General features: G+C 31.7%; 1 protein-coding gene across 1 annotated transcript; it reads left to right on the top strand.

Moving 5' to 3' along the window:
- Nucleotides 1–6,089: 6,089 nt before the first annotated feature.
- LOC140061283 (lutropin-choriogonadotropic hormone receptor-like) lies at nt 6,090–21,142 on the top strand. Its single transcript, XM_072107792.1, has 8 exons — nt 6,090–6,271; nt 9,831–9,905; nt 10,973–11,047; nt 13,471–13,560; nt 13,997–14,071; nt 16,926–16,994; nt 17,592–17,669; nt 18,270–21,142. Exons 1-8 carry the CDS (start codon nt 6,252–6,254, stop codon nt 20,539–20,541), a joined length of 2,754 nt encoding a protein of 917 aa, XP_071963893.1. The 5' UTR covers nt 6,090–6,251; the 3' UTR covers nt 20,542–21,142.
- The last annotated feature ends 1,234 nt before the right edge of the window (nt 21,143–22,376 follow it).

The raw sequence follows: 22,376 nt of genomic DNA on the forward strand, positions 1-22,376 counted from the left end.
ATAATCACGTTAAGCAAGAGCAAGCTTTTAACTCACTTACGCTAGGTTCAATTTGACGTCGCAACATTTCAAGCCTAAAGTGCATGATCTTTTGTTTGCTAGTTCAAAGAATCTTGGGCCTAACTTTTGAGACCTGATTGAACCCAAAGTAGTTTCACTTATTAAAAGTACTCTATTTATTTATTTCTATAAATCTTTTGTTTCCCGAAGACAAACTAAATGCATTTTGCTAGAGTTATACATAATTCAAGAAATTTCACTTTACGCTAAAATGTAAATTTACGATCTAACTATTTCGCAGTTGTTTGTAGAGATTTGCAATTTGTGGTGCATGAACTTGCAAGGATTCACAATTTCAGGAATTGTATATACTTGTACTACAGACTATAAAATATCCATAAAATATGAGATAGAGATTCAAAAAGAAAAATAAGAATATAAAAAGGTAAATTTTAATTAATTTAATGGAAAGGAGTATTAAAAAATATAGACCTATTTAAAAGTAATAATTAATAATTTTATACAAAAAATGAAAGCCTCAAACATGGATGATACAAATTAATACACCAAAAGATAATAAATAACAATAATCTTAAATAAGGATTTCGCAAATAAAAAAAAATTTAACAGGGTTATTTAGGCCTATATATTAAAATACAGACAGGCACAGTAATTTGCTTATGGAGAAATCACCATTAACATACATAGTATTTTATAAATATCTGAAACCATTTAAGAACAGGATGTGGCACAAACCAATGTAGCCTGGACAAACTGTTTATTGTGATTGCCAAGGAAATTATATTTATTAAAATACAATAGTCAAAAATAAAAAGTGTACTTTAAATAAGATAAGTAACCTATCTTTTTTAACCTGGATTAATTTGATTTATTTGCATCTCATTGAAAAATAGGCCTACATGTTAACTTAATGGATATTTCCAACCAAAAAAAAAAACAAATCACAAGCCAAAGCAACAATAAAGTTTAAAATATATATAACCTGACTACGAGTCTATTTTCTATGATTAAAAGGATTTAATACAAAGTAAATACATTAGAATCCTTATAATTCAATCATGTTACAATTAACAAATTTATGCAACTACAAGTGTATTTATATCTTCAAGTTCCTGTGGTTAAATTTACCACTTTTTATAAGTCCAGTGTGAACAAGGCTTAAAGATTATAAAGCTTAGTTCCCACTAGAAAACGCAAGGAACACAATCGGGTGGACCAATGACAAGTGACAGATAATCCATCGCTTGTTATTGGTTAAATCACTTATGTTGCAATTGCGTCCTTGCATTGGGTCTCCAGTGGGAACCAATCTTAAACCATTTAGAGAAATCTGTTCATGGTTGTTTGTGTAATGAAATAAATCTTTTTATGAGTTCTAGAAGTGAAGATGTTTTTACAAAAATAGTTACAGTAGTATATCATTTTTAGAACTACAGTATACACACGGTTTCTTAATTACATAAATTCTGAAAACATAATAAATAAACTCTAATAAAAGAAAATGTCATTGCAGTTAATAGTATTCGGAAATTTATTTTTAGATGATATTGAGATATATTTATTAACTAATAGTTATAATCTTGTTATGTTTTTGTCGATATTAACGTCTTAATCGGTGCATGACTAGATTATATGCTCAATGCGTTAATTCCTGCAAATGTAGTAAACAATACGTAAGCTTACTATGTTATAAGACTGGTTGGATTTTAATCGGCAACACCATCTCTGCAGGTGTAAGGAAAAAAAGCTAGCATTTTCTCTTTTCATTTGATGTTTTTCAATCATGTTTTGATTCTAATGTCAAAATCTTTCTAACATGAGTCCAAGTAATATCAATGCACTCCGCAGACGTGTGAACAAATTTAGTCATCATGATGAATATGTCAAGCCAGTGTATTTATTTCTTTTAATACTTGCAAAACATTTACAAAGTTACTTGCCTTTTATGTGTGCTGTTTTAATTGTTTGATCTTTTTTTACAATTTAAATATTTTTTATGTCATTCAATTGTCTTGTTGATTTTTAACTTATTTTTATAATTTTTGTATGGAATAGTGCAATGTATTTTTTCATGTTCTGGACCCCAATGGATTTAACGACCCATTCCCTACAATTTTATATTAGTATATTTGTTTACATTGGATTAATTTGTGACCTTAAATTAGATCTAAAAAACGTAGGGAATGGGACATTAAAAAGTATTTTACTTTTTAGGATATCCTTTTAACTTGAGTCTTATCATGGACCTATAAATTAAATCAATAAATAAATTAGATAAATAAATGAATTAGATAGATAAATATAAAATTACTTACCTAAATTGTTTGTTCTATGTGACTAAAATTATTATTACTAATTAATTTATGTTTGATTAAAAACTATAAACAATTATATCGCTACAAATTTCGTCCTTTGCTCCCGAATCAATTTCTTAGCATTTAGTCTCGGTTTTTTTTTCCGCATTTGTCATAAATCATTTTCTATTACTTAGGTTGTCAGAACTCATAACATTTGAACATATATTGATGTACCGTACACTGAATATGACTCGGTAGTTAGTGTAACGATGCTATAAATCAAATGCTTTGCCATGGCACATACATAATGTTATTGTGTACCTTGTTTTTGTAATTAATTTTTTTTTTCATGAATGAATTAGACTTGAAATTCAATCAATCATACTAATTTTCATGTTTATTAAATTCATAAATTTGTCTATAATACATTATGTTGTAAAAAGATCGGATCTTTACTTTCACAACTTACTCGGAGTTCTCAACTTGCTATAATTAATTTCAGTAGTTTAGAAAATTCCAGTCATTTTTATGAACATATTTCTAAGCATAGAGTTACCTCCATGTTCTTAATGTGCGCAAAATAATTTTCCAACTTGAAAATTGCATAGTTAATTTGCGGATCATGAAAACGAAAAGCCACCACAAATGTGTTTTGACAACTCTCTGTTCGAGAAAACCTGGAACAACGGTTTCACGATGTGTGGATTTGTCCATAATTATTGTGTTTTACTGGGAGTTTTTAGTCCAAATCATAATTGTGCGTTAGTTTGTATGTATTTGCATAGTATTTTCCATTGGACTGGCATGTAAATGGGGATGGGGGAGATGTAAATGTAAATGGGGGAATAACCTGTGACTTGCAGCCTTCTGGGCTGAATTGCGCACAGGTGTGTACGACACAGTACCACAAATTTCTACTCTCCTAATGGTCCATTCGTGATGAGTGCTGCCACCAAACGGGACCCGTAAAAGGCATGAGTGCAAATCCTTGTAGCTTTATGCTTTCAGTACCTTATCCTTCAGATGCGACTTATAAGCTGTTGGTCGTGTATATGTACACTAAATGCGCATGATATAAAAAGTTGATTATGGTAGGCACTGGCTGGCAGCCTTGGATTTTGGATTTTGTAGAGGGTCTCATCAACTTAGGTCAAAGGTTAAACTGAGTACCATTATCTATACATTTACATTTTAAAAATAAACACTTCTATCTTAGAATTTTCTGTCTACTACACCCACATTAAATTTTACAGATGTTTGGTTTTAAATTTGGAATTTTATCATCTGATTTTGGGATCATTAAGTGATAATAACCATTTAAAAATGGCCGATGAAGATTACAATTCAATCGCTGGACCTTGTTTCACATTCCAACAGAAATTCTGAAAATATTTTGATGGTTAACTTATGATATGATATTGATTAACAATTTTGGCCAATTATAAAACTCTTTAAATATTGTAAAATTCTCTAAAAACAGGTAGTACCACATACAACCTGAATTTTAATATATTGTTTTTGTCTTTTTTTGGTATTATATCTGATTTTTACCTTTTACTATAAAAGTTTGGCGAATGAAAATACACTCTGAATCTTAAATTCATACGTAGTCTATATAACTGGCTTTTTTGTTTGTTTCGGTTAGAAATTTAATTAGACACACTAGCTCACAAGTAATTTATTTCTTTAAAGCTTTTCAAGAATCAGTTTTACATAAATGAAACCCAGTAGTGCTGTTAGTTAATAAATTACTATTAACCAATTAGGATAGTAGATTTTAAATTAATACTGTAAATTATAGTACCTAAAGAAACCATTAAATAATCGTTTCTGTGAAACTTACCTTGTGGCTGATTTTAATTAAAATAGTATCACTGAATAAATCACTTTACTGTGTATTTTTTTATTAGCGCGAGTAAAATAAATTAAAAAGGATCACTGCTTAAATTTACATAATACAGAAGTAGAAATAACCACATTTTAGATAGTGCTACAGTGTGTTTATTATTGTGAACTTTTAAGTTAGGAGAAATGTTCAGGACCCTTTGGAGTGTCCCTTGGCTGTAGTGCTAAAACCGTATATTAACTTTAAAGATGTATTGTCCCTCAAAAACATGAAAAATTAAGATTAATTAAATCAGACTTTGAATAAGTTATTTTGTAGTATTAATAAAGTTAATCACTTTCATAGAAAAAAAAAAAGAAAAAAATATAATGTTTTCACCTATAAATTGACATACCGTAATAAATGGTTAAATTCAACCAACAACTGGAAGCCAATTTGGCCATTTTTTGCTTTAAATTACAGTTTTTTCAGGTAAATACATTTTTTTTTTCGAACCAATTTTTGGTAAAAGTGAATAACTATTATGTTACATTAAAATAGCATTTTCAACAAAAATTTTGTTAAGAATTATTTTTTCAGGGGGACAATACATCTTTAACTTTTTGTATCTGTGTAACTACTGTATGACTATATTTTGTAAACATTTTGTATGGGTCGTACCTCTTGTTACGAGAGTGTTCCTTTGTTTTAAAGGAGAGTAACCGGAGAGTAACCAATAAATATTATTATGTCTTCTTTGATTAAAGTAAAAGTTTATCCTAATAGTGTCTCCTGAATAGGATTGTCACCTTAATAGGGGTGTCACCTTAAGAAGGGTGCCACGTGAATAGGGGTGTTCAAAAAGAAGATGTTATTATTTTTGTTACTTTTAAAGAATGTTCATATAAATATTACAATTTTTTGTTTCTTATGGTATTTGCACCAATAAAGAAATTGAATTGAATTGAATATGGAATACTTGATATATTTTTTATAGAGAATTTCATGTTTCAATCTTTTTATTTATTGAGGCTTCCATAATGATTTTAAAACTAAATGTTCTTTACCTCAGTATTATTTATTGAGGCTAAATCATATGATTTAGCCTCATATAATATTATGAGAGTCCAGCTGCGATATTATACGCAATATCATTTCGCATGTTATAAGATGCTGTACAAACTAATATGTTTTTGTTAGATCATGTGAGTCAATCTATATTGAGTTGAGTGGTTTATGTTAGATCCAATTCTGTGTACTTAATAGAAAGCTATTTCTAGATGTTAATGATAATTGTTATATTGCCAAACTGAGTAGACCAACTTGTGGTTGATTAACGGAAATACAAGATTTAGAAAAAAAAGAAGAAAAAATGTTAGTGCTTAGTAGGTTTTCACTTGTTAATTCTGGAAAATAGTCAATATTGTTTTTTTAATCAGGGAAATGTAAAATACATCTTCCTGTTTTAATACAGTAAGAACCTCTTGTTTGGGATATCTGTTCAGGAGGAAACCTCATTCGATGGACACCCATGTGACATTTCTTTGGGTCCTGGAGGTGTCCTCTTATTCTTAATACCATTATAATGGTATTAATAATAATTTTTTTAAATAAAGATTTTTATTTTTAAAATTTTATTTCAAATAAATATACACTAAAAACTTGAAAATGTTTTGATTTGTCTGATTTAAGTGACTAAATAAAGTAACTCAATAACCTCAATGGCAGCAAAAAGCACTAATACTTTTATTTATTGTTTTAATTAGATAGATTCTCAGAATAGCAGATACCCTTTGATTGAATGTTGAGATGCCATTTAACTCCTATTCAAAATGACGTTTTTATAAATAATAATTTGTTTGACCTTTTAGTAAATGATGATGTGGGCTAACCTTTTTTTTTTTGCTTCCACGAATGCTTTCATCTATCAATTTGCATTAAAATGATTTCAATTTTAGGGTGATGTTTAGGGGGATGGTGAGCTGATATTAGCTGATGTTATACTGTAGTATATTGCTATATTTTTTAAATAAGAGGGTTTTTTTGTATTTTACAGATTTTTGACAAATATCAGTCTTACAAGTATTAATTCTGGCGACTTTACCAATATGTCAAAGTTGAAAGCATTGTAAGTATTAATAGTGAAAACATTTTCATTTTGAGATATTGAGATATAGTTAATAAACTATAATGAACTATGTCTCAACATTTTTTACGAAGAAATATAATGCTAATAATAATAATAAAATTGCTATGATAAATATTAATAAATACTGACCAGTAATAATGATTATGATGACAATAGGTATGGTGATGAATAATTAAAATAGTGTTGATGATGATAAAAGAAAATACCTATAGATGGTGTTCTGTGCAGTAACTATATATTATGATGACATCAAATTATGTGGGCAGTAGTTGATCTTGTGGGAGAAGTAAGTACATGATAAATCAGTGGTTGTTGAAATGTTCACAATTGTAGGTGGTTTCATCAAGGCAATCTAACAACACATTTAGCTCCCAGTTAGCCAACACTCAGCTCTCCTTACAAGATAGGAACTCTTAGAAGTCCTTTGATCTTATGTCTGGCTGCGACAAATACCAACAGTACTGTACTATGTACATATTCTCCGTGGTGCGGCGGATATGGAACTAATCGTGTCGCAGCCACAGATAAATCCTTTCCTAATCTTCAGAGCTCAGCATCCTGTTTTTAGATTGCCTTGGTTTCATTAGTTTGGTTTGTTGTACAATATCAGTGGTGTTGATGAATGTTAATGATGTCATAAATATTGACTGTGATGTCTACAGACCTGTTGTTGTCTACACATTTCTTTTACCATATTAAAAGTGCAAGCACTGACCTTACTCTACTACTGTACTACCACTGCTCTGACCACAACCACTACAGCTAATAATAGTAACATTAAGGGTATGTTCAGATCCATGGAGTTATGCTTTCGTATCGCAAGCAATGTTATATTATAATTAGCGTCGTAACAGTGTTCAGATTTGCCTAGTTAAGACTTTCGTTTCAAACTAATTGTCACCGATTTGGGTGAAGATCTGGTATGCAGGAGTAAATTTGATTGGTAACAGGTCAAAATTGTTGATGCATGACTTTCGTATCGTAAGCGGCGTCCACTAATCTTGTACCTTGAGCTGTCGTAACGAACGAAAGAGTAGTGTCGTACGAGGTGGCTTCCACTAATCTTTTCTTAGTTCAGACCTATGGAGTTGTACAGCGCGTACAATACAAAAGCATAACTCCGTAGGTCTGAACAGGCCCTAAATCATCTTAGACCTTTATGGTATTTTATAACAAGTTTTATAAAGAAATTTGTTGACTATCTGAAAGATCAATCAAAATGATAAAATACAATTTTATATGTCAATTTTTATAGATATTATGGATGTTCGTACGTCTTTATTTATGTTTATTTTCCTTCCTATTTAAATTTTAATCTAATTTTACAACATAGATTGCAGATTATAACAATCACCATGTCAAAACTTGCTTCATCCAATTTTCTTTTTTAGCCTTTAGCTAAATATCTGTACCTCCTGTTTAGTTTGTATATGTCACATATTTTTAAATAGTGTGTTAAAACAGGTGTAAAGTATGTCCTAAATAATCACTTTAGACACACACAATAGGTCAAATAGTCAACTTTGTAGTAAATATTAACCATGCTTGTTTTTATACTTATCACAGTTTAATTTTCAATTCAAAAATTAACCTGTACTGTACAATTTTTTTATTACAAAATATTAAGACCTTTTTAGTTTTATTTACTGCACAGTATAAGTTTTTAAATTTTGCTGATATTTATTTCAGTATGCTTTCTTTAGAGGGCGCTATTCTAGTTTGGAACTAAATGCACAATAAATTATACATTTCAATTGACTATTTTTGCAAAATCTTATATAAATTGTTTAGCAGAATAAATGGTTTATGCTACTGAGAGGAGAGGGACATGCTACTGAGAGGAGGGAAACTTCCTACTGAGAGGATCACTTTTGTAGTGAAAATGTTTTATGATTGAATTTATTATACTACTGTGTTAAATCACATCCTTTTCTGCTGGTCAGTTATGACAATACTTGATTCACTTCCTTTGGTCAATTGATGGTCACTCAATGGTCACTTTCATATTTTTTAATATGAAAATCTATACAGGTACTATATTTTTTCTAAATTTGAACTAATTTATTCTGACACACTTTGAAATCTTTTAAATTACACTGGTCAATAATCCTCTGGTCAGTTTAAAGGCTTTCCTTTGGTCAATTTAAAGACTTAAATTTAGCAATTCTGTGGTATTTTGATTCCCGCTGAGACTAGGTAATTATTTCGCTATCTTTAGATTTTGTTTTAACTTATTACCTTATTACAGATGTATGTTACATTTTTGTCTGAAAAATTGAGTAAAAGGTCAATTTATATAGAGTGGTTTCAAATTTCGTAATGTTAAAGATGTATTGTCCCCCAAAAACATAGAAAATGAAGATTGATAAAATCAGATTTTGAATAGGCCATTTTGTAGTTTTAAGTTCACTTCCGCAGAAAAAAAAAAAAAAAAAAATGTTTTCATACCGTTTAAAGACAACAAAAATGATTGCAATAAGCTTATAGTAAGTAAATGTACATAAAAGGCAGTTTGTCACCTTAAATTAAATTTTTTTAAAGGTAGGGAATGGGTCGTGTAATTATTTTCTGACTGTGGATTGGTGGAATTTATAATCTTAGAGTCTGTCATGTTTTTAAAATATATAATCATTGTTGTCCACCTTATTTATGCAATCGTTTTATTAGAATTTCAGACAGTCATAATCACAATACTAGGGGATGCAATTTTAATTTTAGAATCCCAACTATCAAGCCAATGGCACATGTGACCTTTTTTTACAATGCTATTAAAGAATGGAATAATTTACCAATTAACATTAAGGAATCACAAACTGTTTTGTGTTTTAAAAGTAAAGTTAAAAAGTATCTACAGGAACGTTCACTAGCTCTAGAAACTATTTAATATTAATAAGCGCTTCTTCTTTTTTCGATTGTCCTTTTTGCTGTTTTTTGTAATTTTGATATGTTGCATTGTTTGTCCTTTTGCTGTTCTTTCAAAGGACCTCATTGGAAACAAGTCCGTAGAGGACTTTTATGAGTTATCCTTGGCATCCTTGTTTTATATTGGTATTTTTATATTTGCTAATTTTAATTGTATGTCTGTGATATTTTATGTACTGATGCCGAAATAAATCAAATCAAATCAAATCAATCTTGCTTGCCAATCATCAAGTCCTTGGTTTTGTTTTGTATAATTTAACAATATTTTCAGTGTTTTTTTTAAATTTTTATAAATAATATTGCAAATAATAAAATGATATTGCAAATAAGATTATTTCTATCTTTAAATCCTGGTCAATATATTTAGTTGCCGCCTTTATGTTACATGTCTTCCTCACTAACATTAATGATAGAAGGCAATTACTAGCCTTAGGTCACCTCATGTGTTTCTTTCCCACAAAATGTCTTTACTTTACACCGTATCACATTTACCATTTTATTTGTAGGTATATTACTAAGGTTAAAGGTTGGTGATGATCTGCTGAGCAATCTTTATTCCTCTAATTCTGCAGAGGATTTCTTCATTTCTCTACCTTTTTCTTAATTATTTTTTCAGGACAATGGAGGATATGAGAAAGCTGGAAAGCATCAAAGAGAACTCATTCGATCAACTTCCAACATTAGACATTTTGTAAGTAAATTGATTTTTCATTGAATTTTCTATTTCATTCTTTATTTCTATTACATTAAAACCTTTATTAAGGAAAATCTGTGGGACCTCAAGCTCCGTCTACACTATCAAACTTGTTTAATAAAAAAGTGTGATGTGCTGAAATATGGTAGTGATATGCACAAATATGGTAGTGATATGCCCAAATATAGTAGTGATATGACATCATTTCCATATATGGCCACATCACATTTTTTTGTCAGTGCAGACAGAACTTTACAAAATTCCCTAAATAGTGGTTAGCCATATGAGTTGGCCGTACTGTTAAAATATACATAAATTGCTGTGTAATTATAATGTGTAAATTCTGAAGTTTGATTAAAATATTTGTAACATAGCGAGTACAATGCAAGTGACCATTCATAAACAACAGTTCGGACGATCCATCATGTTTTGATTGCAGTACACTTATGTCCTTGCATTGTGTATCACCACCAAGCCGCATGTTTACAGTACTGTATGTACTTGTTACAAATTAATTCAAGCGATTTGATAATTAATAGGGAGGTTTCGCAACCTTACGAATACGATAACGAAAACGGATACGTCATACATTTGTGAAACTTTTGAGCTGATCCCCATTTCATATTCGTAAAGCGTATTCGTGTTGACGTATATCACCAGTCATATTCGTAACTACAAAACGAGTATAGTTTTTGATCTATTTTGCACATTTTGCATTTGAATTAGGAATGATTCATGATTATAATATAATTATAGATTTATTGAAAGTAATTTACTAAAGTAATTTACTAAAATGCCAAGTCAATTTAGATAAATAGCAGTTTTTAAAGTTCTCACTCGCTTTGATGTTACGCAACACGAAAGCAACACGTACCTTCGCTTCGCTCAAATTTACCGCAGTCATATTTTGTACGCGCCTCAATATTTCGTTGCCATGCGAAACAGATTTTTTTATGGCTTACGAAAACGAATATGTGTGCGTGATGTATCCGTTTTCGTTATCGTATTCGTAAGATTGCGAAACCTCTCTATTATTAAATTGTTTTACTAATTTCTCTTAAAAGACAAATTGAGAATTCCCCAAAGTTGAAGACGATCGAAGACGGGGCATTTGGTAACCTGCCACAATTGAACCATCTGTAAGTACTTTGCATATTTTTCAAATTCTTTTCTTCCATTTCATTAAAACCATTAAATTAAATTTTCCTTCTTTGAGAACTACTTTCAAACAGCCTTTACAGATGCATCGCATTACCTTTTTTTGTACCCTGATAACCTATTTAAATTTGTGTGCAATTTAATTTAATTTTTAATAAATGTAGGTCAAAAGGTTGCCGATATTAGTGTATATAATGTACATGTTTATAGTATAAGCTAGCCCCCAAGGAAAAAACTGAATACTCCTGTATTTAATTTATTTATGAAGTTAAATTGAGATAGAATGCCCCCACCAGTTTAGATTAAATAATTACTGCGTTGTTTGACATCAGGCTTGTGCACTAGTTTATTTTTACCTAGAGCGGCTATTTAGCAAGTTCTATTTTTAATAATGTGTGTTTAAAAACAAGAAGAACTGTTGCCAAGAGCACAAACTTCAGTACACATTCCAGGCTATCCTTAAACTCTGTCTACACTATCAAACTATATGTGCCCAAATATGGTAGTAATATGCCCAAATATGGTAGTGATATGCCCAAATATGGTAGTGATATGCCCAAATATGGTAGTGGTATACCCAAATATGGTAGTGATATGCCCAAATACGGTACATATTTCACTTGACCAATCACAATGCATCGCACTTTGAAACACATTAGATAAAGTTGTATCAGTCTGTCTTAAAATGCACTTGTTAATTCCATTTTCCGATCTTTCTGTTTACGTGTTTCCTGAACAGCAAACCAAAACAGAAATTCAAATTGTAGCTAAATATTGTTCCACATAAACTGGTTTGTTTGTGATCAAGAATGGAATTAATTGAGGTCTGTTTAAGATTGGATATTTGTTGTGTGGTGGCAAGATTTAAAACTATTTTCTTGCTCCAGAACAGATCCTGAAGTGCAGTCCTGCTTCAAGGGTTCGCTAATCTGCCAATACATAATCTATAAATTGAGGAATCAATTTTACTATCTGCCTAGAAGATCCATCATGATTTATCCCAAATAAAATGTATTCAACAAGTCTGATGTATCACGTATACATTATATATATTCTTGTGCATTCTTGTTAGTTTTTCTTTTGTATGTGACATACATCTAGTTTTCACAGCCAGATTTTCTGATATTTTCAGTTTATCTTGAGGCCTAAATTAAGCGCTATTAGCCTATTTGTGGTTGTGTTTTGTCCAATTTTAAACTCTATATCCCTCCAAAAACAAAACACTTTACACATACCCTTTAGGCAGGTGGTTCTATAGGCCGTGTTGGTTAGCCAGACATTTGCTCTCATTTAAATCTGTCTTATTGATGGATGACATGTGTCTGTTTTCAGGCGTTTTTTGCAAGACTTCTTTCGCGACCTAATTTCTAAATCTTTCTCTATCGTTATTCAATGCAAGCCCAACTATTTATAGGAATCAATTTAGGTCATGTATTTGAATAGTTTTATTTATCTATTTAATATTCAACATTTCCATTTATTCATATTCGTTAAAGAAATTAGAAATACACACACTTCCCCAAATTCTAGTTATTAGTCTATTTTTATGTAAGTCTCCAGTTGGCATTTCAATTTTCAAAGTCTCAAAGTATTATTTGTATGAAATGCCATATGTGCCAAAATATTTTTTTTTTTTCTAAAATTAAGTCGAAAACACAGTTCAGAACCTAGACTAAGGAATAGAGTAAAAAGCAGCCAATTATAATATTCCGATAGCACTGTTTGGTATTACTGTAGTTGGTGCCGTTAGCAAAAACTTCTTCTGAAACTATAAATTAATTTAATTAGTTAATGTAAAATATAACTTTTTGTTGCAACACTCATCCCACATTGGTGACAAAGCACCAGCAATTTTATGCATTTTTTTTCTAAACCTTGTGAAAAATGAAGAATTACATTGTAACTATAATTACTATAACTGAATGTTAAAAATTAAATTAGGCAATCTAAATACCGCAGGGAGACCATGTGTCATTTGATTCACGTTTGTCTGTCTCACATATCTGTGACACAAATACAAAAGTAAAACAATACATAAGGACAATACTCTACAAAAAGATGATGTACAGTGCATGGTATTTATTAACAATATTTCAACCTGTGCAGGATATCGTGACCATTCTTTGCTTGTCCGTATCACATCATCAGCTGAAAATCGACACAATAATTGCAGTTTATTAGATAATTTCACCAGATAAAACACAAAAAGCTAGCTTTTGTTTTTGGGGCAGCAGACAAATGATGGAACAATAAATTGACCAACAGTCTTATAATAATGAACGCTGTGATATTCTGGGCTTGCATAGATTATTTAAAAAATAAATTTTCGTCTGTCTACCATCCAAAAAGAAAGCCCTAGTAATACAACTATTAATAATAAAATGTTTTTCATTTTTATTTATAGTAAAATAACACATTCTGGGTTGACGGCTGTTCCTAATTTGACAACGATTGAAGTTGGACAAACATCAAGGAAAAAAATGCTACAAACGATGTAAGTAATTAACTTGTATAGTAGCATTGCCGTAGCATACATGCCAAGACATAATTAGGTGGAGATACCTAAAGATTCAGCTGATTTATACTGTATCTACATTTTTGTAGTGTCATAGGCAAACTCTGTGATACAGCATCACTTGTGAAACACATGCAATGCTGTATCATAGACCCTAACCTAACTTTCCATGATGCAGGTACAACATAATTATGTTATTCATTACGGAATTTGCCTATGATTACCGAAGTATTGTCATCCTAAGATAGCACTGAAAACCAGGTGACTGCTTCATCCAGTATTAGGTCTATCAAATGATTTTCTAAATAAATTCAAATAAAATAAATATTGTTCAAAGTACCATAAAGATTGTTTAAATGCTAAAATGAAGTTATTTAAAAAAAAAAAATTTCAAGTTATTTTCTTTCTTATTTAGATCCTTCACTCACAATGAAATTGACCATTTATCTCCATCGATGTTCTATGGCATCAAATTCAATATCTATAAGTTGTAAGTATGACATAAGTGCCTATTTACCTTGTATATAGAATAACATAGGATTACCCAGATTATGTCATATATTATTACATAGCTTTTTGCAGACCTTGTGGATTAAAATGGGTGTATGTGTGTCATTTTAGAAATATATTCATTAATGTTTTATTTATTCTCATTTTTATATTGTAATGCACACTGACATTCAACCTTACTGATACCAACAACACAATTCAAACTTTTGTACAAAAATGTTACATAAATGAGAATTGTTACCATAGTCGCATGATAATAGAATACTGCTTTTATAAAGATTTCATAGTATACAAATAATGAATGTTTATGAGTTGGATGGTGAGAATATTTCATGAGTTGAAAATAGAACAGTCAATTTTTCAACTCATGAAATATTCTCTCCATCAAGGAATACAAAACATTAATTATTTGTTTTATAACATGCATACTTTTATACAATTTATCCATGGTAAATCATTGACAAATGCTAGGCTTGGAAGCTAAGCCATTTAAATAGACATGGAGTAGAAAATTATGGACGGTGCGCACAACAAGATGATTTCCGAACGTTTCGTGGCAAAAATTCTCAAGAAGTTTACAAAAACTGAACGTTTATTAGAGCATGTTCATTATCATCGTTAGATATGACTTTTTCGTTAGATAGAACTAATTCCAAATGATACGTGAAGCGTAATTGGCGAATCAAATTTCAAGAATACAATCAGGTGTGTTATAAAAAACACTATTATAAACTTCAGAAAAGAGGTTTGATTTTTCACAATGCTCGTTGGACTTTGAAATGCCTACAAAGAAATTTATGACTTATTTACTACTGCAAATCATCTTCAATTTACAGCTTTATTTAACTTTCAATCACATGGCTTTTCTGAAAGAAAACAAATCATTATCTTGGGACATGTTGCACTTAATGATTTCACAACTTTTACAACTCATTCTGGTTTTATGTTAACATAATTGTGAATTTACTGTTTGTATATCGACAATGTTACACACAATATTCTAGAGGTATCTTTGATACATGGATTGTGTAGAGAATAGAATAAAGTTTGATTTGTTTTAGTGACTGTTCAACACTACAAACAGACTTTTTCTGCCTTAAATCAATTCTTTTCTAGTCTACAACAAAAAGCCTTAACCTTTCAATTTTCGTCAATAATTTTCGTGTGCAAAACTAAAGGAAGAAATTTTCCAAAATTTGGGGGTTAAATTATACTCTGATGATTTCATTGTGGATTTACCTAGTCAATGTCTGAATTTAGCCTAAATTAGGGGGTGGGATTATACTTAAGTATGGGATGAGACATGTTAATAGTAACATTTGCTAGAATCCACATTGTTTTGCCGAGAATCAATGCCGCTAACAATTAACTTTTTAGTTTTAGTATATTTTTTTAAACAACTCGCATCAAAAAAGGTGCACATTAAATCAAATTATGTTTTAAAATTACATATCACAAATTATAATTCTTGCCTCTTGTACAAAAAATTAAGTTTTTTGGACAAGTAGTTCTTGAGAAAATTCAATTTCAGTTTACTTGTTACTTTAAGACTGCTCGCTGGCTTTTGAAAAATTCTGTCCTATCTTTTAAAGCCCCATTCCCTACGTTTTTTAGATTTAATTTAAGATCACAAACTATATTTAATGTAAAAATAATACTATATGGTCCTATTGTGATAACTTTTTTCGTCTTTAAACGGTTAAAAATGTGAAAAATAAATCGATTCTAATAATTATAGCGGCCCGCTATAAATCCCAAAATGCATTGCGCGCGGATTGATATTTTTGTTTTTCACCTGTAATTCTCCCACTTTTCGATCGATCGTGAAGCCAAAACAAATGGAAGACTCCTAACTTTTCAGCGAAAATACCGGGTTTTCCCCAATTTGTATCAACGGAGTCTGGCAAAAATAGAAAGACAATTAATGCAGCAACTATACAACGTCAGGCTAGGTATATAGCTAGCGTACGATGTTCGTACGTTATCGATGTTTACCAGCTAGGCCTACAAAACTAAGCCTAGCTAGGCTAGGCCTAAGACCGTCCACGAGAAGTCGATCGCTGCGAGCTACTTAGGTAGTGCATTGTTTCTCACTTTTTATCATAATTTACCATAAAACGTACATTTAAGACAAGGAATGACATGGTTTAATGTTTTTAAAGTGATATATATGTATTATTTTCCAAAAAACGTCCAAAATTGCAGGGAAGGGGTCTTTAACATTAGCAGGTCTGAAAAGTATATTAAAAAGTGGTCCAGAAGTGGGACCATGGTCCCAAATGGTCCCAGCATTTAATGGAATGGTCCTTGACCACATATCTATCTGTATATTCATTTTGGTAAAGATTTTGTAATTAATTAAGCAGTAATCCTGCTAACAAACAAACAAATAAACAGACAAAAAACAGACAAACAAACACACACGATCGATTACATACTTCCTTGGCAGAGGTAAATGAAAATGGTAAAACATTATACCATTATATGTTGTGTCAATCAATGTTGAAATTTAAAAGTATGGTTTGTTTGTGATTTTCTTTATCGTCGCCGAACCTGCGCCATTTAATGTCCAATCTGAAGGACATTAAAAGCTTGTTTAATTTAAAGTGTCCTGCCGAAGGACATTTAAAGCTCAGGTACAGGCATGTATTTTGAATGTAATATCTGGTTACATGTACTTAACTGCTTTAAGTTTAATTCCAATTTAATCCGAACCATAACATTCAACATTGAAACTTGGTGGTCATCATATATCACCATTTTCTATCAAATTATCGATTTATTTAGCTCATATTTCTGTTTCATATTATTGTTTGTACTAATTTTCTTAATAGAGAATTGGAGTTCAACAGAATTACTGAAATTCCAGCCTACACGTTTGGTGGCTTGACAGTTACGAACCTGTAAGTACATCTGGGGTTGGAGAATCTGGTATGTTAAGTTCTGTCTACACTGTCACACTTACAAAAAATGCAATGTGCCCATATGGACACAATGACATCATATCACTACCATATTTGGATTGTCAAACTACAGTAGTTTGATAGTATAGACAGAGCTTTATACTATGGTTTATAAAATACCACTGCAGGGAGCTTTCGATTTGTCCATCCATTAAGACATGCTTCCTAATTCAATTCCTCAACACACTTTTGGCAGATGCCAGTTCCAGATGACGACCAACAATAGAGTCTATTTCATGCCTATTACCTGGATGGACACGGTTCACAGACGATACCACTGTCTTGGAGGGGTGTTCTATAATTGTTACTACTTTTCTTTAAAGGGGGAAAGGCTATGTCGGTTTATCAAGGTAAACCAGCACCTATAGACTACCAGCACCATCATTGGTTTGTGTAGTATATGTAGATCCTAGTCGTCCTAAAATCAAATTCTCTCTACTTTTTTTGGCCAAGCTCAGCTATGCTGTGATCCATACAAGTAGGCTACAATATCTTTCTCCACATCCAAATCATCCTGACAATTTATTGTTTTTATAGGGATCTTTCTAATAATCCGTTGGAAAAAGTTAATGATGACTCATTTTCTGGGATTGATGCGGATAGCCTTGATACTATGTAAGTAATTGTTGGTGTGTTATTATGTTTTCAACAGTACATGTTTAAGGCTATGTTCACACAAGTTGCAAGGTAACATTTATCTAGTCCAATTAAGACATGGTCTGTGTTCACACATGTCTTACAAAAACCAAGCAAGTATACTAGTGACACTACAACCCTGATTTGATTGGCTATTAAAGAAAAATTGGTCAAATCGCTATCTCTTAATGTTCCTAATCAATCAGAATCAGTCAATCAGGATTGCATCATTCCAAACGGTCAGCTCCTAATATGGATGGAAATCAATCCACTAGAGTGTGAACCAGCCAAATTATGTAAATTCAGTATAAATATGTAAATTTAATCGAAATATTTAAATTCAATAAAAATATGTAATTTAATATAAATATGTAAATTCAATATAAATATGTAAATTAATTAAATATAAATATGTTAATTTTATATGAATATGTAAATTCAATATAGATATGTAACTTCTATATGAATAGGCAAACAACATATTCTTCATAATCTGTTCCATAAAAACAAAGTTATTATGTTAAACAAAAAATGTATGGAAATTGTAATTACAATTGTTTTTGTTTTATTTGTTTACAGCGATCTAAGTTATACAAAAATTGATATGTTGCCTATCACTGGTTTGAAGAAGATAAAGACATTAATACTCGAAGAAACGCCACGGTTAATGCAGTTCCCATCTGTATTTGTATTCGAAAACATTGAAGAAGCCAGGCTACACTATTTCAGCCACTGTTGCGCCTTCAAGTATGAAACACAGACCGACACTCCAGATGACTCCAAATATGGCAACAAAACAGACGACATTAGAGGCTGCTCGACCACTTCTGAACCGGCAAGTATCGGGTTCAGTGAACAAACAAAATCAAGAACGTCTCCTGTGTTTTATGATGGAACAACTACAATGTTTCCGGTTGATTTTGATCCATTCGATCCGTCTGGCCCATTCGATCCGTCTGGCCCATTCGATCCGTTTGCTCCTTTTGATTCAAAGCCATTGGTCCAAACTGGACAAGGCGTAGCTCTGCGCCGTCGGTCAGTTGGACGAAGGTCAACACGGTTTCCTTTCAACAATCCTTTAGATCCTACTGAAGGAGATACAAAATCACATTTTTTATCTTCAATTCTAAATTTCAATGATTCCAATATTGTTGTTAATGCTAACAGTCAATCCGCCGGCTCATCTTTTGGTTTTGAACCACTACCAATAAACCCAAATACAACCCACAACCATATTGGTAGCAAATGTAATGAACTTGCTAAAAAAAATTACAGTCAGGTGATTTGTTCTCCTATGCCTAATGCATTTAACCCCTGCTCAGATGTCATGGGGTACGTATTCCTACGTGTTCTTGTCTGGGGAGTCGCAATGACCGCTCTCGTTGGTAACTTGGTTGTGGTAATGGTGCTTCTGTCCAATAGAAGTAAGATGTCGGTGCCAAAGTTTCTGATGACCAACTTAGCATTTGCAGATTTTTGTATGGGGTTGTATTTACTGATGTTAGCTTCTGTGGATGCGCACACGATTGGTGAATATTACAACTACGCTATCAATTGGCAATGGGGAGCAGGATGCCGTATTGCTGGATTCTTTTCGCTGTTCTCTAGTGAGCTTTCCGTCTTCACTCTGTCAGTCATGACTATAGAACGATGGTATACTATAATTTATGCAATAAACCTCAACAAACGTATTCGATTGCATCATGCTAGTCGTATCATGGTAGGTGGTTGGCTCTTTGCGATTCTGATGGCCTCATTTCCATTATTCGGCATCAGCAGTTATGGAACCACCAGCATCTGTTTGCCATATGATAACGGTACTGTGCCAAGTATTGTGTACCTGACGCTGCTGCTCACGATGAACGGCATAGCGTTCGTATTGATATGTGGATGTTACATTATGATGTACTTAACAGTACACAGTCCATCTAACACAATCACTCATCGTAAAGACATGAAGGTTGCAAAACGCATGGCAGTCCTCGTCTTCACCGACTTCGCTTGCTGGGCTCCGATAGCTTTCTTTGGAATGACCGCATTGTTCGGAAAAGTTCTTCTGACTACTGATGAATCAAAGATTCTCATTGTCCTATTTTACCCAATTAATTCTTGCGCTAACCCATTTCTGTACGCCATTTTCACAAAAACGTTCCGTCGTGACTGCATCCTGCTACTTGCACGTCATGGACTTTGTGAAAGAAAAGCACTCAAGTACAAGGCGACTATCAGTGGTTTTCGTTCAATGTCGCAGTCAGCAACCATGCGTGAGCAGTTTGGTAAACAGTGGCATCGTGATTCAGCCGGATCTGTCATGACTCAAAACACATGTTTGAATGACAACAGGCCATCTGTTGCATTTTCAGAGCGTGACTTTGCGTTAGATAGCCCCAAGCCAACTCCACGTTCAACACCTGTTACATCGCCCGTGGTATCTTTAAAAGATTTCGTGGAGACTATCAAACCTGGGAAATCAAAGCAACGCAGCGCTAGCATTGGATCTAACTCATCCGCTAAACATGTAGAAGTTTCTCGTAAATTAAGTGCTGTACCAGAAAAAGCGACTGACGATAAAACCCAGCTGGAAATCGTTAAATGCTCCCCTAGAAAAGATTCTCGTCTAAACGGTATGATTGAAAATGTGAAACAAAAACAAGAAGAAGCTGTGGAAGATTATTCAACAAATGTAAATAATAATTACGAGAATGTTGAAGTTGAAACGCATCGAGACAATGAAGTTGATGAGGAGGACGGAGACAAAGAAACTGAGAAGAATGAGCCCTCAGTAACCGAAAAACCAAAGTTGGTAATTGTAGGCCTATGTAATGTTGAAGACAGAGAAACAGTTTTATAAATGCGAAATCTGGATTAAACCAGTATTTACTTGTTTTCTACCAAGCTTTAACATCAGTAGTCCAAGAATATGTTTAGACAGGCATTTTGGCACTTTTTATCAATTTGTATTGTGTTTGACTGTATTTTAGGAAAATCCTGAAATTGCTTTTTTAAGATCTAAAGTAGATTTATACTCTATTGGAAGATCGTGCATGCTTAGCTTATCAGTCGGCCTTGAATTCAAATATATCAGATTTTTATAGATACATGTACGTAAGTTTAAATAAGAGGTTAAATAAAACCAACTTTCCAAAAAACTAACATCCTCTCGGGCTGTTGTTCAGAAAGTCTGTTTTTTCTTGGAATTTTTAACACTAATTAAATCTCCCAACTCTCTACTTTTTATCATTAAAAAACATTCAGAATACATTGATTTCTGGTGTTCGGTATTAAAAGAGTTTAGTATTAGTTGGAGAGAATCTGAGAATTCTTGTTTTGTAGAGTGTTCATGTTGGGACACATTTGACTGCCTTCCATAAATTTCACAGAGGCTATAAATGTTCAAAAATGTGTCTTTCACTAAAGATTTTTTATCATTCAATAACTTATGAGACATTTTTTGTTATCTATTTTTATTGACAAGCATAACGTGAATAATAAAATGCGCAAATTAGTGCTAGAGTTTTTTATTAATATTTTTTATGAACTAAGAGGGCGCTATTTAACATAACTATAGTTGGTTACTATTTGATATTGAAACACATCATCTCATGTCAGCACACATAAACATGATTTTTTTTATGGAAGAAATACGGGTATATATTTTTAACCATAGAGAAATAAGTATATTTCTCTATGCTTTAATATAGTTTGAAAGAATTATTATTATTATTATTGAAGAGACTGATACAATAAGTACATTTGGTTTAAGATTTAGTAGGTCTATCCTGGATGAATACTTAAAAATATTTGATATTTCAATTACAAGTGATTATTGTATATAACATAGATTTATGATATTGCTATCCAAAAAGATTTATTTTGATGTTGACAATTTTTCTAACTGAACTGAATACAACCTACATAGGTGGTTCCAAGAGAAAGAGGACCCTCTAAATTTTGGCAAAGTCCAGCAAAATCCTGAATCTCCCACCGAAAATGTGTAGTTTTTTGTAAAGAAAATATCTACAAATGTTACATTATAATTAATTTGTTTACAGTATCTTACAGATTTTAATGTTTGTGATGAATTAATTATATATGTAAAAATGTAACTATTTACATGTGCCCTTAAGTTTACCATTTTTTTATTTTTGTTAAAGCTAAAACAATATTAAAAATTATATATATAGGCTTTACAATATATATGTACACAGATTATATAATTTTATTAAGGAGAACATTAATATAATGATTTTAAATTATATAATATTTGTAATAAACAAATTTGCATACATTCCTTCCATTGTGATTAAATTGTGCTATATTGTATACAAATTTATTAGTAAGGAAATGTGTAATATCAAACAATATCTGTGATTGGTCGTATTACCACTGGTAGCGCCCAATAGGCCAATAGGGTTCTACGATACAAAATGTTATCAAGTACATGCTAACATCATGTCATGTCATGTCATGTGATTACCTCCACCAGAATGGTGAAAGGTTATGAGGTCGATCACGAGTGCTTCTTTATTTGTTAGCAGGATTACTTAAAAGTCATTGCCCGATTTTCATAAAGATTTTAAAGGATACATAGCTGTATGGGAATACGTCATTAAATTTTCATATGTCTAAGTGGAGGTTTGTGATCTCTGAAAATTCTTCTAGTTCGGATATTTAATTGTTAGTATC

The sequence above is a fragment of the Antedon mediterranea genome, chromosome 10 (genome assembly GCF_964355755.1).
Source record: "Antedon mediterranea chromosome 10, ecAntMedi1.1, whole genome shotgun sequence".
Classification (NCBI taxonomy): Eukaryota; Metazoa; Echinodermata; class Crinoidea; order Comatulida; family Antedonidae; genus Antedon; species Antedon mediterranea.

Bases quoted from the DNA above. Each gene is read 5' to 3' on its own strand.
- LOC140061283 (XM_072107792.1), top strand. From the start codon at position 6,252: ATGTCAAAGTTGAAAGCATT. The intron at 6,272-9,830 runs GTAAGTATTAAT...TTATTTTTTCAG, and splicing joins ATGTCAAAGTTGAAAGCATT to GACAATGGAGGATATGAGAA. The intron at 11,048-13,470 runs GTAAGTACTTTG...TTTTATTTATAG, and splicing joins CTGCCACAATTGAACCATCT to TAAAATAACACATTCTGGGT.